Genomic DNA, 15534 nt, shown 5'->3' with positions numbered 1-15534 from the left:
GTCAGACTGACACCTGTTAGCATGCTAACTGCAGACTGTGATGCTGTGTTTACATACAGAGGGTTTTATAAGGTCCACCCAGCTTAAACTAGCTCTGCAGGTTTGTTCCTCTGTAGGTGCTCCAGAGGAAAATCAATCAAATCAAAAATCAAAATTACTACATTCATCCCCGAGGGGAAATTCAGCTAGTCTGGTAGAATCTCTGTTAGAATGAGACAGCCTGATGGCTGCAGGAGAGAAGGATCTTTTGAATCTCTCCGTCCTGCAACAGAGAGAGAGGAGCCGTCCACTGCTGTTTTTTTGGTCCATAAAGGTTTTGTGTAGCTGATGATCTGGTATTTCAGGATGGCCTGAAACACGTTGACAGGTCATCTCTCCACCACCTCCTCCAGTGTGTCCAACCTGGCTCCAACCACAGAACCAGCTCTTTAGACCAGTCTGTCCAACCGCCTTCATCTCTGTGTGTGATGCTGCCTCCCCAGCAGACTGCAAAGAGAAGTCTGTTGAATTCAAATTTAGCATGTTTTTGTTTTAAATGTGCACCTTATTGTTACCAGTTACTTTTAATACACTTACCATTCAACAGTTCATAGCTCTTAACCCTCTGAACTCCTTGTTTATTATAAAAAGAAGCGTTTTGTAAGTGTAAAAAACAAGCATTATCATCCGACAATCTTTGAGCAGATCATAGGTTACGAAACTTTCTCTTAGAAAAAGTAACCAAAACAAAGGTTAAAATTGTGATATTTCGGTCAGAATCACTTTATTCTGTGTGTCATGTAAAAAAATCTCCAAAAGTAAGGCGTTTGCACTAACCGGATCCTGAAAAACCTTAAATTCTGAGGGTGTTTACACAGAGCAGAGAGGAGAGGACAGGAGAGGATGTTTACAACAGCACTTTAAGTGTTGTGCTTACCAGAGATGTGCTCAGAAGTTTCTTGGAAATAAGTGCTTCAGCATGAAAAATAATAACAGATGACTAAAATAGGAGGCAGGCAGCCCTAGTTTGCGACATGTGAAGCTCCAGCAGCTACAGCCTGTACAGTGCCTGGAGTGGTGAGGTTGAGGCGTGTGTGTGACAGAGTTGGCAGGTCAGTTTGTGATGTATTTGTATAAAAATAATTTGGATATGGGGAAGTGGTGTAGAATGAATGCTTCTATTCACATGAAGGGTATCGAATGAAGTAGAAAATAAAGATGTCAAATGAGGCACTCTGGTACCTGTGTCACTTTTAGGGTGGTGATTTTGTTTTTTTTTAAACAATATCTGTTTACAATGCTGCCATTCTGTATATTTGTTTTTTAAACGTTTTTGATCATCTTAACTGTTTATGTTTTGCTTCTATTTTCATATTTACACTGTTCTGTACTTTGAACTGCAGCCGCTGCAGTAAAGTTTCCCTCGGATAAGTAACATTTTATCTTATCTTAAATAGGGCAGGCACTCCCAGCCATTATTCTTACATTATTCTTTTTATCCAATTACTGGCACCAGTCCATGTCTCTGGCTACTTTCTCTGTGTGTGTGTGTGTGTGTGTGTGTGTGTGTGTGTGTGTGTGTACACTATAACCATCTAAATGAATTTTTTTGTGAGGTGTCCATGTTTGCTAAGTTTCCAGTCACTACCATATTAATTACAGCTAAACTGGTTTCATTCAGAGCTTTCAGAAAGTTTCCCAGTTGTTATTATGATTTGAAAGTTGGCGTGAGCGATATTTGAACGTCAGAAACACAGGTGGTGGCAGTATGATAAACTCTGATATGACATTAATGTGGTACAAACCACAGAGCTGGTTTCATTTGAACTCCAGCCAACACAACTCCTTTTCTACTTTGTTCATTCGCACTTAAGTGAAGAACAGAATCAGAAACTCAGCATAACCCGATTTGTTTGTTTTTTCCCCCGGGGGTGTATAGAACAGTAATTTGAAAGTGAAACAATGACCTTATGAGTATTAGAAGTGATTAAACACTCAGATTGCTGTGTTGGAAGCTATTAACACATGCAGTACACAGCAGACATGTTGACATGTGACAGCAGGAAAAGACACCGGTGTAAATCATAAATGACTGATGCCATTCTGGTATTTTACGCTCAGTGGATGAGATGTGTTCCTGAGTCCTGCATGGTGTCTGACAGTCACACAATCATTTAATGAAGAGATTAAGAAGCTCCATGCTTTGTAAGCAAGTCCAATCAGCTCTGAGTGCACATTAACAAGAGCACAGTAACTCAGAATAACACAAATCCACTGCAAAGATTTCAAGTCAAATGTCATGTCAATCATGTCAGGTGAGTAAATGCAGCAACTCACTTTCCTGATCTGACAAGTGAAAAAAAAAAAGTTAAACACAACATTTTTTTTATGAGCTGGTGATGGCAGGAGAAGAGGAGCCATTTCACACAGTATGCATACAATTAGACTTAGATAGATAGATAGATAGATAGATAGATAGATAGATAGATAGATTACTTTATTCATCCCCGAAGGGAAATTCGGTTGTCACAGCAGTCCGGTATTAAAGTACAATAAAATACAATAGAATAAGATACTGAGGTAGCACAAATAAAAACAACAATAGAAAAAAAAAACAGAATAGAACAAGGACACTTAAGAAGAAAAAAAAGCAGATCAGTTGGTCGGTTGGTTGGCAAGATTATACTGATGATATGATTGCAACAATGCTATAGTGACTAGACGGTATATAATTGTAATAATAGTACTTTGACCCCCTGTGTCACATATGTAGTGCAGAGGATTGTGGGACCAAACAGCCAGGAGAGCATCTGGCTGCAGACTGTAAAATGTGACCATATGCAGAAGGACATATGTATTAGGAGCTGCTGAATCTTTTTCTGGCATGCTAAATAGTATGTTACGGGTATTGGAATGCAGTTTATGAGCTGAAGCACAAGTGGAAACCAGAGTTCAGTTGGGTGGCATTAGGATGTGGGCGAAACTGCAATTATTGTGCAATTTGCCACAAGTTTGAGAGCGAGGTGTTGGTCAAGGTTCTGAAAAACATCACAGACTCACTGAGTGCTTGTTGTGATTTAGTTCCGTTGTAACTGATGAAAGTTGTAAGAGCAAAGCGTCACAGACAATGTGTGTAAGTCGTTTTCTCTCTTTCTGGTTTATTTATTTACTTTAATAAAAATGAAACCTGACAGTCGACTTAAGTTTTGTTATTTTGTATAAGAGCAATTAAAACTGACTTCAGGAGAATAGATTTCTGACCCTCGTGTGCAGTCAGGCTTAAACATTGAACCCTGCTCACTGCACCACAGTTTGTTTCTCATCGGTGTGTTTTCATCTTTGTCTCTGACATTTAGTGAAACCCAATCTGTTCACATAAAATGTCACACAGCTTTCTAGGCTTGGGACGGTGGTTGATTGAACTGACAGTTGATGATGGCTTGCATCAATGGGCGATGCCTATACAGGGTTCCTATATGTTGTACTTTCAAGGTTTGAAATGTGCTTGGATTTTTGATAAGGTGCTGGTAAATGCTTGGAATTCTTATGGTATTTCTCTTGCAATCTGACTATATCCATCTTACTGTAGATAATTGCATGCATGTTCGTGTGCACCTCTGCTTGTGTGACTGATCTGCCAGTTTGACGTAAAATCGCCCCCGAGGACACACATGATCATTGATTTCAACCTGTTTTCATTTAACGTCTTTGATTAACAAGCGTGCTGACGATCGCACTATTTTTTATTTTTTTATTTACCTCCTCGTCTGGTCCTGTCTGCTCACCGCGGCCACTAGCTGCTGCCCTCTTCCAACCCGGTGCAGAGACGAACAGCCCGGCTCTAGGCCTGCTAGCTGCCAGCTGCTATCTCTCCAGTGTCTCTACCCGGGCTTGGCCTTCGTCTGCCTCCAGATTGGACCTTCCTTACTCCGTTTGCTCTCTCCATTCTTCTGTAGACCAGTCATTAGCAGCTAGCAGCTAGCTGCTGCATCTCTGGTCCTCCACTAAAACTCCGATCTTCAACTCAGGAATATTACCTGCCACTTTACTCCAAACTGCCTTGCTGAAATTATATCCCTCGAACTCCTGTCTGACCGGTGCTCCGCCCACAGCTACGACGTCATCACAACAAATCACACGTGCACTTGCAACCTTTTTTTTTTTTCTTTCTCCTCCGTGCACTTGCAACCTGAGAGCGCTCCTCTGCATTCTTTGATAACACTGCAACCTTCATGTTACAAAATGCACGTTCACTCAACAATAAAGCACTGCTCATCCTGGATTTTATATTGTTTTGATATATTTTTTAAAGTTTATATTTTGAGAAATAAATATGTTGAATTGAAAAAATTAGATTTTATTATTAAACAAATTAACATTTATTACCACATAAACAAACGCAAAAGTACCGAAAATTGGTACCGTTGAGTACTGGCACCGATTCCCAGGTACCGGGTATCGGTACCGTATCGGTTCAAATGTGAAAGGTACCCATCCCTAGTCATATGAAAGTTACTGTCACTGTGTCACTGTGTAGCCTATTAGCATTGTGCTACTGTGCAGCACTGCTGCCACTCTCTATCGTCTCCTCCCACCTCGTTCCGCGGCGCCAGACTGCACTATGAAAGGGCAGAATATCACACCTTTGCAGAATTACTAACGATCTAAGGTGAAAAGCTGGCACTGATCTTTTTGGCAATATAGCGGGACGTTTGCGGACCGCACTATGAAAGGGGCTTCTGTCTCTTCCAGTATTCACAGAGTCCTCATAACTACTTCACTCCTAGCACTTGCGTACATTTATTTACTGTTTAAACTGTCTTTTATAACGCCTTTCTAGAAAATACTTTGACCTAAACCTAGATCAGTATTAGGGCTGGGCGATATGGACCAAAAGTCATATCCTGATATATTTAGGCTGAATATCGATATGCGATATATATCCTGATATTTTAATCGCAAAGTGAGAGCAAATGTTCAGTCAAAGTCAAATATGACATGTCACAAGCAGTTTTATTGAAACCGTTTATTTAAGTGAACATAAATACTGTATAACGACAGGAGTACCTTTTTTTTTTTCATAAAGTGCACATTTAAATAAAAAAAATACTTAAATAAAAATAGCCTATGAAATAAAATAGGCCAATCTTTTTCTGAAATAAGTATATTTATATAAAAAAAGAATAACAAACATTAAAAAAGCACTCTGCACTTCTTTTTTTCTTTGTTTTATTATTTTCTGAAACCGCACCGATCTTTCTTTGTTTTGTTTTATTTCTTGTGTCTTGTTTTCATTTCGTTTTGTCTTGTTTAAACTATTGTACAGTGTCCTTGAGTGTTAGAAAAGCGCTCATAAATTCAATGTATTATCATTATTATTATTATAAAAAACGAAATATGACAAACCCTAGTAAGGGCAGCATTTATATATAAAGAAAGAAAAAAAAAAGAACTATATTGATAAATGCGATATGGTCTAATTCCGTATCACATTTAAAAATATATTGATATATCTTTTATATCGATATATCGCCCAGCCCTAATCAGTGGTTTTGTAGCCTAAATTCAATGAAACTGCAGCCTTTTTTTTCTACAACCGCAAACCTGATAACGTATAATGACGTGCATTATTTTTAGATGCCCTGTGAACTGCGATAAGGATCATATGGGTCATTATGGGTTGTTTCAGCAGGTGCAAGTGATGTGGACTGTGGTCAGAGTCTGTTTACAGGTAAGCTGCTTTAACCAGCTGAGCCACATCGCCTCCATCTCACTCTCTTTGTGCCTGAAGCTAAACAACCTGCCACCCCTTGACTACATAAACCACATGTTTAAAAAAGCAATTACTACATTTAGGTATGAGGACACGATGATCTCGTGCTGCCAGTAGCAGGCACTCATTTTGGCAATACTGCTGTGAGTCTAAGGCCGCGTTCAGACTGCAGGCGAATCTGATTCAAATCAGATTCCTACTCAAATCCGATTTTTAGGGCTGACTGTCCACACTATTTTTAGCAAGTGTCCAAATCGAATATGGCTCTGTTCAGACTGGGCCACATTATTGACTGATCTGACAGGTTGCTATAGTAACAGTGTCAGAGCGTCTGACGTCATATAATTGCGACGGCGCCAAGAACAACAACAACAAACGTGGAGGCAGGTCACCTCAGTATATTGGCCTTATCACTGTCCAGTAGAGGTGCAGAACATCTCAGACGCACCAGGGGAGAAACCGGGCGGATGGACGCCCCCGTCGGGCCGCATGAGTCGGGCGCGGCTGCCGGTGGACACCTCGTCTCCGCGCTGCTGATGCTACGCGTGCCGCGTAAAGTGACGTCACGGACAGTCAGAACCGATCTGAGTGTTTGGAGGTTCAGACTGAGACACATCTGTCCAAATGCGATCTGAAACTACCTCCCAAAGGTGGTTTTGATCCGGTCTGCAAAAATCGGATTTCATGTGATTTGTGACTGTTCAGACTTCTAAAGAGCCATCCAGTTTCAATCTGGATGGGCTAAAAATCGGATTTTGGCTGGCAGTCTGAACGAGGCCTTACTACATTAATAGTGTATGGTTGTAACAAAATTCCACAGCACACCTGAACTTGTCTCATGGCAAACCATTTGGCAACCACTGATGTAAACACAGAAATGACATGCCGTCGTGTAAATAAGATAAATAACATCAGGCTATTTAGTTCCTAATGTAATGGTAGGGAAACACTGAACTGAGTTCCTTAACCCTCTGGAGTCTCCAAAAGCATCAAATCCAGACTTCATTCAGACTAGAGAACAAAGCAGCGTGGAGCCCTACTGTAAATTTACCTCTAAAGTTCTGGCTGTAAACTCCATGAGGCCAGTTTCAGTTTGATGATGATATACCAAGTAAAACTGGAGACAAGCTCAAATATATTTAGTATAAAATGATAGAACTGGATGGAACCCTCTTATATGTTAGATTTGACACCTTTGTTCACATTTGACACATTTACATTTTTTAATTGAGCATGATAGTGTTTTGAAAGTAAAAAAAAGATTCAAAATCACATTTTATGTTGGACTAAAGGACTAAAAAGGACACAAAATGACTAAAAGAAGACACAAAATGACACAAAATTACTAAAAAAGACACAAAATGACCTAAAAAAAAGACACAAAATGCAGAAAAAAAGACACAAAATGACCAAAAAAAGACACAAAATGAGAAGACAGAATGACCAAAAAACAAACAAAAACAGAAGACACAAAATGACAAAAAAGACACAAAATAACTAAAAAAGACACAACAGCAGAGACAAAATGACCAAAGACACAAAATAATTAAAAAAGACACAACAGCAGACACAAAATGACCAAAAAAGACACAAATGACCAAAAAAGACACAAAATGACTTACAAAGACACGAAAGGACATGAAAATAATTTAAAAAATGGACAAAACATAGATTTTAACTCCAGTTAATATCTGGGTTTGACTAATGCTTGGGAAAATCATAACCTTTCCCAATGTTCTTCTGCAATGCACACCATATCTACTCTCTATCCAAAGGCACATTTCCATTAGGTACCTTTCCCTCTAGTGAGCTGCTATGTTTAATGGGTGTGTTCAATAAAGACATGAAATAATATCATTGTTTGTGTGGTATTAGCTTAAGCACATTGTGACTAAGTTGCAGATCAGATCACATTTTATGACAAATTAATGCAGAAAACTAGGTCATTTCAAAGGGTTCCCATACTTTTTCTTACCACTGTATGTGTATATATATATATTTGTATGTATATATGTATATATAATATATATTATTTGTGTGCAGGCTCAGCTGTTGGAGCTGCGGACTCAGAACTACCAGCTGTCTGATGATCTCAGGAAGAACTCAGCAGGTAAGACTCCTCTGCTCTCTGTCTCTCTCTTTGTTTACTGATGTTTGTGTTGCTGTTTTTTTTGTTTATGAGCTCTTCTTTTTCACATTAATGTCAGGTCATTTTTCTCTTTACCACAAACAAATGATGGAGTTCACCTCAAAGAGTTTTTCTTCTCTTTTGACCTTAGTTAGCAGGTATTCTGTTTGTGATCCAGCATTTCCTTCAGTATTTTACGGGCCCTTTGCTTCAGTTTTGCAGACTGACTTTCATCAAGTATCCCACACTGTAACTTGTGCTGTTAGGAGCTGAAATATTCAGAATTTAAATTCTGAGTATTTAGCGAGTCACTTCTAGTTTTTCATGTTGAATCTTCGTTTTAAAAACTGAGCCGAGTGATTGTAAAATACAGTAAATGGCCGAGGCTGCAGTTGCATTAACAAACTCCTGCAGCAGTGTTGATGACTGATGAACGTTTGAATTGAGATATAAAGATATTAATTATTGCTCCATAATAATTTCATCGGAATATATTAAAACAGTAACACTGAGATTAAACAGGTAAAATCCAGACTGTTTATTAGTTAAAGCCGAGATTCAAGAATATTTGGGACATTGTCTGAAACATAAATAAAACAGAATCCTTTCTGACCTTTAATCAATTAAAAACTGTCAACACAATATTTAATTTCATTAAAATAATGACACACAAACCCCAAGCTTTTTTTATTTTTTTGTTTATTTGTTTTTTGTTTTGTAATTCTCTGCTTTTTTACATCATGGCCAGGGGACTACAGATGAAAACTAGCCTTCTAGCTAACTCTGGCTTTTTTAACCATGTATAATCATGTGTTTTATGAAATTGCACTGTCCCCTTTTAAATAAATTAATAATAATAATAAAAAAAAGCTCCCACACTGTTTTGGAAAACACAGATGATGTGGACTGTGGCATGTGAGAAGATGTTGGGGAGCTTAAATTGTGAAAATGATATGATAAAAGAAAAATAATTAATTTTTAAAAAAATTAATTAATTTGCTTGCCTTGCCTACTCACTTGCTTATTTATCTTATTTTTAGTTCATTTATTTTCAGATTTTGTATTTTATTTTATTTTTTATTTTATGTTATTTATTTTCTTCACTATTATTTTTTGTATTTTTTATGAGCTCCATCCTGTCCGTTTTGTTTGATGTTTGTTTGTATGTTGTAATAATGAAAATATAATAAAAACTTTGAATTATATATAAAAAAAGACACGCAGCAGAGATGTTCAGTAAGCGATTCACTTTGTTTTATTCGTAAAATGAATAATTAACTTTTTATTTTATATAATTTTTGATTCAAATACCTGATTTATTCAGGTGACACTGTGAAAAGATGAGCAGAATGCAAACGTTTTCAAGTTTTCATCAAGAAAAGTCCTGTATATATTATTTAATTAATGATTAAATATTGATCACGCCTGAAAGTTTGTTCTGATTTTTGTTTTGTTTCAGAGCTGAACGCCGTCCGTCAGAAGAATGTGGTTCTGGAAAGAGATTTTGTCAAAGCACAGAAGGTAACAAATACTTTATTATCAAAAATAATAAAGGAGAGAAAATGTTCTATTCTAATTATAGAGACATCAAGTCCTGCTCCTGTTTTATTGAGGTGAACACTTGAATTGTCAGATTATCAGTCACTTCTGTTGTTTATTTGAATGCTTTTTGTTTTCCGTCTCCTCAGGCTCTGAATAAAAGCAAGAAAGCTCAGGTGAGTTTTCCTTCAGCGCCCTCTGCTGGCCACCACATGCATCACTCATTATATATTTTTTGTATATGTCTTCTGCTGGTGTGTCTTTTCCTGTCCACTTTGCTGCTGTAATGCTGAAAATGTCCCGGTTGTGGGACTATTAAAGCAGCTATTCTCAACCTTGGGGTCGCGAGATGATTTCTGTGTTAAAGTATTCATGTGTTAATGCGTTTTAGTCTTTTTGGTCATTTAATGTCTTTTTTTGGTCATTTTGTGTTTTGTTTTGTCATTTTGTGTCTTTTTTGGTCATTTTGTGTCTTTTTTTTGATCATTTTGTTTGCTTTTTTGGGCCATTTTGTGTCTTTTTTGGTCAATTTGTGTCTTTGTGGTCATTTTGTGTCGTTTTCTGATCATTTTGTGTCATAAAATATAAGAAATATATATAAATGCACAGACAGAGAGGTGTTTTAGTTGTTGTCTGCTTCATTATTTGTCCGAAATTCGTCGTATCAACTGAGTTTGTATGATCTGAACTGTGCGTGTGAGATTGTGTTCAGTGAGCGGGGGTCGCAGACAACATGCATGTTAAATTGGGGTCAAGACTCAAAAAGGTTGAGAACTACTGTATTAAAGGAATCTGATGTTATCTTATATTTGATCATAACCTTTTTTACCTTATGATTTAAATTCACATATACACTTTATCTAGATTTTATTGAAATGTTGTTTGAAGCCGGAGTCTATTTTGAGTACTTTATTTCTTTATGACGAATAACGTTTTTTTAATTTTTTTTTTTTTTTTTTTTGAAACACATTTACATGCAAGACATACAAGTAAACAAGGGTACTGAGGATAATCATTTTAAAGAAAAATAAAAAATCCCCAAATGTATAATTCAGCCATTTCCATATTTTAACTCCATGACAGCTAGAACAGAAAAATAGGAAAATATATGGTAGCAATAGAAACTTATGTCTAAAACATGAATACGCTTTAGATATAAAGAAAAAGAAAAAATGATTGATCTTTATCCCAATCTTTTATAATTGCTATTTTTTTTTTTGCCAATTATCTGATTGTGGCTTTCTTTTATTTATTTTTTTATCATAAACTTGGTCAATAAATAATGATGTTTTAGGAACATAATGAATGGTTCCAATTTAATATATTTTTCTTTTGGGAAAATAAAAAATCTCCCCAGAAGCACAGTGGTGTTTAGCAACATATTTTGTTCTTATTGTAAACCCCAAATGATATTGATTGGTGATATTGTCCACACACATGTAGACAATATGGACATATTTTTATATCTTTTCTTGTCCGTTGTTTTATTTTGTCCACATGCACCAAATTTTGAAAAGACAATGATAAAGATTATTTTAAGCATATGAACTGTATGCGTTTATTTTTGTTTATTGATAGAATGTGTTGTTGTTGTTTGTTGCAGGAGGTGGAGGCGTTGCTGAGTGAGAATGAGATGCTTCAGGGGAAACTTCACAGTCAGGAGGAGGACTTCAGACTACAGAACAGCACGCTGATGACTGAACTCTCCAAGGTCTCTGTCACTCTCTAACACGTACAATATATTACTTTTAGTTATTTTAATTTTGACACTGTGTCAGCACGAGATGCATTCAGGAACAGGACCGAGTGTAGGTCAGACCAAAACTCAATCGCTGTAGTTATGTGCTAAAACTGGAAAAAAAAAAAGTGTAGCAGCAGCACATACACACTGTACTGCTACAGAGCTAACTGTTAGCCTATTAGCATTTTGCAGACTGGACGCTACGGGGTAAACATCCCCTCTGGCTCTGCAGCTGGGAGAGACTGCTGCAGGAGGACTGTGCCGCTTCGACTCGTTCTTACTCTTCTTAACGGGCCGCCGGTTAAGAAGAGTAAGAACGAGTCTCCAATAACACCAGATAAAGTCGCTGGATTTGTCTCCAGTCGCTTTCTTGAAAAATAGTCACTATGGGGGGTCTGAAAAGTTGCTAAATATAGCAACAAAGTCACTAAGTTGGCACCACTGCTTCGCCGACTTTGGCCACTACTTCACAGAAACTCTGATGTAATGCACCTCTAAACGTAAGTCATGTCTCATCCTTATTTATGTACGATGGAAAATGAAGTAAAGAGTATTGGAAACGGCCCTATAGATGGACATACTTTTCAGAGGCCAACATTTCAATATTAAACATACTTTTTAAAATTGGTCTTTTGTAATATTCACATTTTTTGAGACACTGAATTTCAGGTCTTCATTCAATGTAAGCCATAATCATTATAAAGAAATCAAATAAATTAAGCCATGAAATGTTTCATTCTGTGTGTAATGGATCTATATAATGTGATATTTCCACTTTTTTGAATTGAATTACTGACATAAATAAACTTTTCTATGATATTCTAATTCATTGAGATGCACCTGTACGGCCTGCCACACCTTTTATTTAGCTTGGGTATACCCATACTGCCTTGCATGCTCGAATTTCATTTCGAACCTCCATCCAGTCTGGCAACCAGGGCCGTTTCTTAGCCCTGTTTTAGGGATCCAATCACAGAGCGGGGAGGGACGGCAAGACGATGACGCGTACTACTCGGCACTTGGAAGCTTGTAGTTTTCTTACGGATCCAACATGGCTGCTGCAGACACGAAACTCTCTTTAGCTGTAGATGGTGTTTTAAATAGTTTAGAGCGAAAGGCGAAAGGTCTCTGGGCGGCTCCACTGTCCCCCGGCTCGTAGCGAGATCACAGGCGTTACGGTAGCGGGGCTATTAGCCGCTAGCGGCGCTAATCACCGGCACTACCGTAACGGTAGCCGGTGATCTCGCTACGAGCCGGGGGACAGCGGAGCCACCAAGAGACCCGCAGCAGCTTGTTTATTGCCCATAAAATCAGTGGATGTGTGTGGCAGAATGACATGAGGGGGAATAAAGCGTGAAAATAAATCTTGCAGAAAGCGAGAACTGGAGAAGCAAAGCAGCAAACAACACTCTCACAGACACACACACAACAAACATCCATTTCTGTTGCTCTACATACGTCATCTGGTATAACTGATCTGATTGGCTAAGAGCTACCTACAGACGCTTTTGATAGACATTCTAAGCGCCCAATAAACGGCTCCGGAGGATCGTAAACCACGCCTCCTCTACGGAGAAATGAACAGCTGGTTTCCAGACTAAATCTCATTTGAGATTAGTCTGGTGTTAGCCAGGCTACCGTTTATTGTTCCTTGTTTTTGTTTGCAGCTGTGTACGCAGATCGAGCAGCTGGAGCAGGAGAACAAGGGTCTGAAGGACGGAGGAGCAGCTGCTGCGTCCACTCCGCCACCCAACCCCACCTCCAGCCCCGTGGACGGAGAGCTGCTCCGCCTCCAGGCTGAAAACTCCACCCTGCAGAAGAAAATGAAAGGTGTGTAGTTACAGCTGTGAACAGGCAGGTAAACCCTCATCTGACAGCAGCAGCAGGCGCTGGAGAAGTGAAGGGAAAGTTTATTTTATCTTAAAGTTTTTCAGAATGAAACACAAAAGCAAGACATGAAATACAGCCAAAAATATCAATAAAATTTAAACAGGAGAATCTCCAGCTGTTTTACTTGTCTTACAGTCGTTTCAAGTAGAGCTGCAACAATAAATCAATCAATTGATCAACAGAAAATTTAATCTGCAACTATTTTGAGAAACGATTATTAATTTTTGTTATTTTTCAAGTAAAAGTGCCAAAACAAAACACAGGTTTCAGCTTCTTTAATGTGACTATTCAGAGCTTCTCTTTGCCTGAGTAAACTATATGATAATATGATTCATTTAATATCTTACAGCAGCAAAACAAACTACGTAGATATATTTTTTTTACTCTTCTCTGACATGTTTAGCTAAATCGATTTGTTGAGAAAATAATTGTCAGATTTAATTGATAGTAGTTAATAATAATTGTTAGTTGCAGTTCATTTTTAGGTCCACCTCTTAAACTACTTATTTGCCGAACAGAAAGCATGAACAGGTTTGTGTTTTTGAGGATTTCTCAGTAGCAGATGTTGTGTCCAAATATCTGTCCACAATGTGGATTTATGGTAGATTTAAAAATTCCTTCTTATTTTTGAGAGATGACACATGAGGAAGAAGCAGCTGCTGCAGGTGAAACACTTCAGGTGTTTCTTTAATGACTACCAATAAATTAACTTGTTTTTTTTTTTATCCTGCAGCGCTCCAGGAGCGATATGAGAAAGAGCTCCAGAGACAGCAGGTCGCCCAGGGCAACCAGAGCGCCACCACAGAGAGCGACGGCTCAGCCGGCGCCAACGGAGTCTCTGATGTCACAGGGAGAGGGGAGGAGCCAGGAGCAGAGGGAACCAATGAGAGACTGGAACAGGTGATTGACAGTATTGAGTATTTCTTAAAGACGTCATACTTTTTTGGCAACTATTCCAATTATATATATTTTTTTTTTTTCATTTTGGCATTTTTATGCATTTCCCAAAAAAAAAACAACAACCCCACAAAACAATCAATGCGTACAAAAATGGAAAACAGAATAAGGAATTTAAATATTATCCGACGAGATAGAAAGCAAAAAGAAACAATCAATAAACAAGATGAAGAACAAACAAATAAGCAGAACAGAAGAAAAGAAAGGAGGAAAGGGAGAGAAAAGAAGTCAAGGAAGAAAGCAATCAAGAAACAAAAGATATGTCATACGTCATACCCTAGCTGCACAATTTGAAGTCACTTAGAATCAGATGAGAAATGAAATAAAAGAGAAAAAAATAAAGAATAAAATAGAAAATGAGAAAAAAGACCAAATGAAGAAAGAAAAACCGTGGGCGACATCACCGTGACGAATCTGCCGTTTCTTATCACTGCATGGCCCGGATTTGTTGACAAGTATCCATGGTAACCCATCGCGCTGATGATGTTTGGTGTATGTGACTGTTTACATGAGCAAACAGCATCACGTTGAAGTTTTTACCGGCTCGTGATTACATTCCAATTATCTTATGAGGATTTATTTTATGGAATGTTATTTGAAAAAAAAAAACCCAAATAAAGTCCTTTAAACCTGTTATTGTTCTGATAGTTATATCATATGGAACTAGAAGATCTAAGGATCTATAGAGCATGTTAGGATACCGTGTATTGTTAAAACAACGCTGCAAAGTTCGGCTATTTTGTCGATTTTCAGAGCGGTCATGTGACCTCTGACATCATGCTATGAATGAATGAATGAATGAATGAAAATAGGTCTCCTCTTTACATACATGCCTACTTTATGCTGATAACTTGCAGTTTAAGGCAAAATACAGAAATCTCCAAAATGACCAAAGTTTTTGAACCCAGCATGGATTCTTCTATGTTGTTCCAAAGGTCTTGGCATATTAATGTTATATTCTGGAGGGTTTTTCTGACCATTTTTATCCTTTCTCAATGTGAATAAAATTGCATTATTGAGCACCAAATGTGTGTAGCAAATGATATCAACCCAAAAATTGCTTCAACTACTTCTGGGACACAGTTGAACATGGACTGGACTTTAGAAAGCATACACTAATGTTATGATCCTTTATTCAACATAATAGGCTTCAGTAAATAATTAATTAATTAATTAAGTCATTTTAATTAGATAGTTTTGACCAGAACCATGTGACACACAGTGCTGAGCTGCATGTCAAGTTCATCTCCAGGTTTACATCTTTCAGATGATGTTCACAACTTCTATGTAGCATTTATTGTTGACCTGCTATCTCCTCCTAAACATCGACTGCCCACAAACACCAAAAAGGTCTTTGAACAATTAGAGGTTAACTATTAACCATAATTGTTAAGTTTTGCTCATAAGCTCTGAGCGCTAATCACTTTTTTTCCCCAACATTTAAAAAAAAAAAGTGTTTCATTTTTTTTACATTTTTTGAAAAATGCATTTTTTGTATAATAACATGAGTCTTTAGAGATTGTAGTA

The 15534-nt window shown here is 37.7% G+C and overlaps 1 protein-coding gene across 3 annotated transcripts in view; it reads left to right on the top strand.

Annotated features, from left to right (window-relative positions):
• gripap1 (GRIP1 associated protein 1) overlaps positions 1 to 15534 on the top strand; it is a 79525-nt gene that overhangs the window by 684 nt on the left and 63307 nt on the right. For all 3 annotated transcript variants that reach the window (XM_059332386.1, XM_059332385.1, XM_059332384.1), the window contains exons 2-7: positions 7796 to 7862; positions 9340 to 9401; positions 9569 to 9595; positions 11023 to 11130; positions 12828 to 12990; positions 13784 to 13950. In XM_059332386.1, the coding sequence (XP_059188369.1) occupies positions 7796 to 7862; positions 9340 to 9401; positions 9569 to 9595; positions 11023 to 11130; positions 12828 to 12990; positions 13784 to 13950 (594 nt within the window). The remainder of the gene's footprint in view (positions 1 to 7795; positions 7863 to 9339; positions 9402 to 9568; positions 9596 to 11022; positions 11131 to 12827; positions 12991 to 13783; positions 13951 to 15534) is intronic.

Source organism: Centropristis striata, chromosome 5 (genome assembly GCF_030273125.1).
Source record: "Centropristis striata isolate RG_2023a ecotype Rhode Island chromosome 5, C.striata_1.0, whole genome shotgun sequence".
NCBI lineage: Eukaryota > Metazoa > Chordata > Actinopteri > Perciformes > Serranidae > Centropristis > Centropristis striata.
Note: the sequence above shows the minus strand (reverse complement) of the source record. Positions and strands in the feature narration are given on the sequence as shown.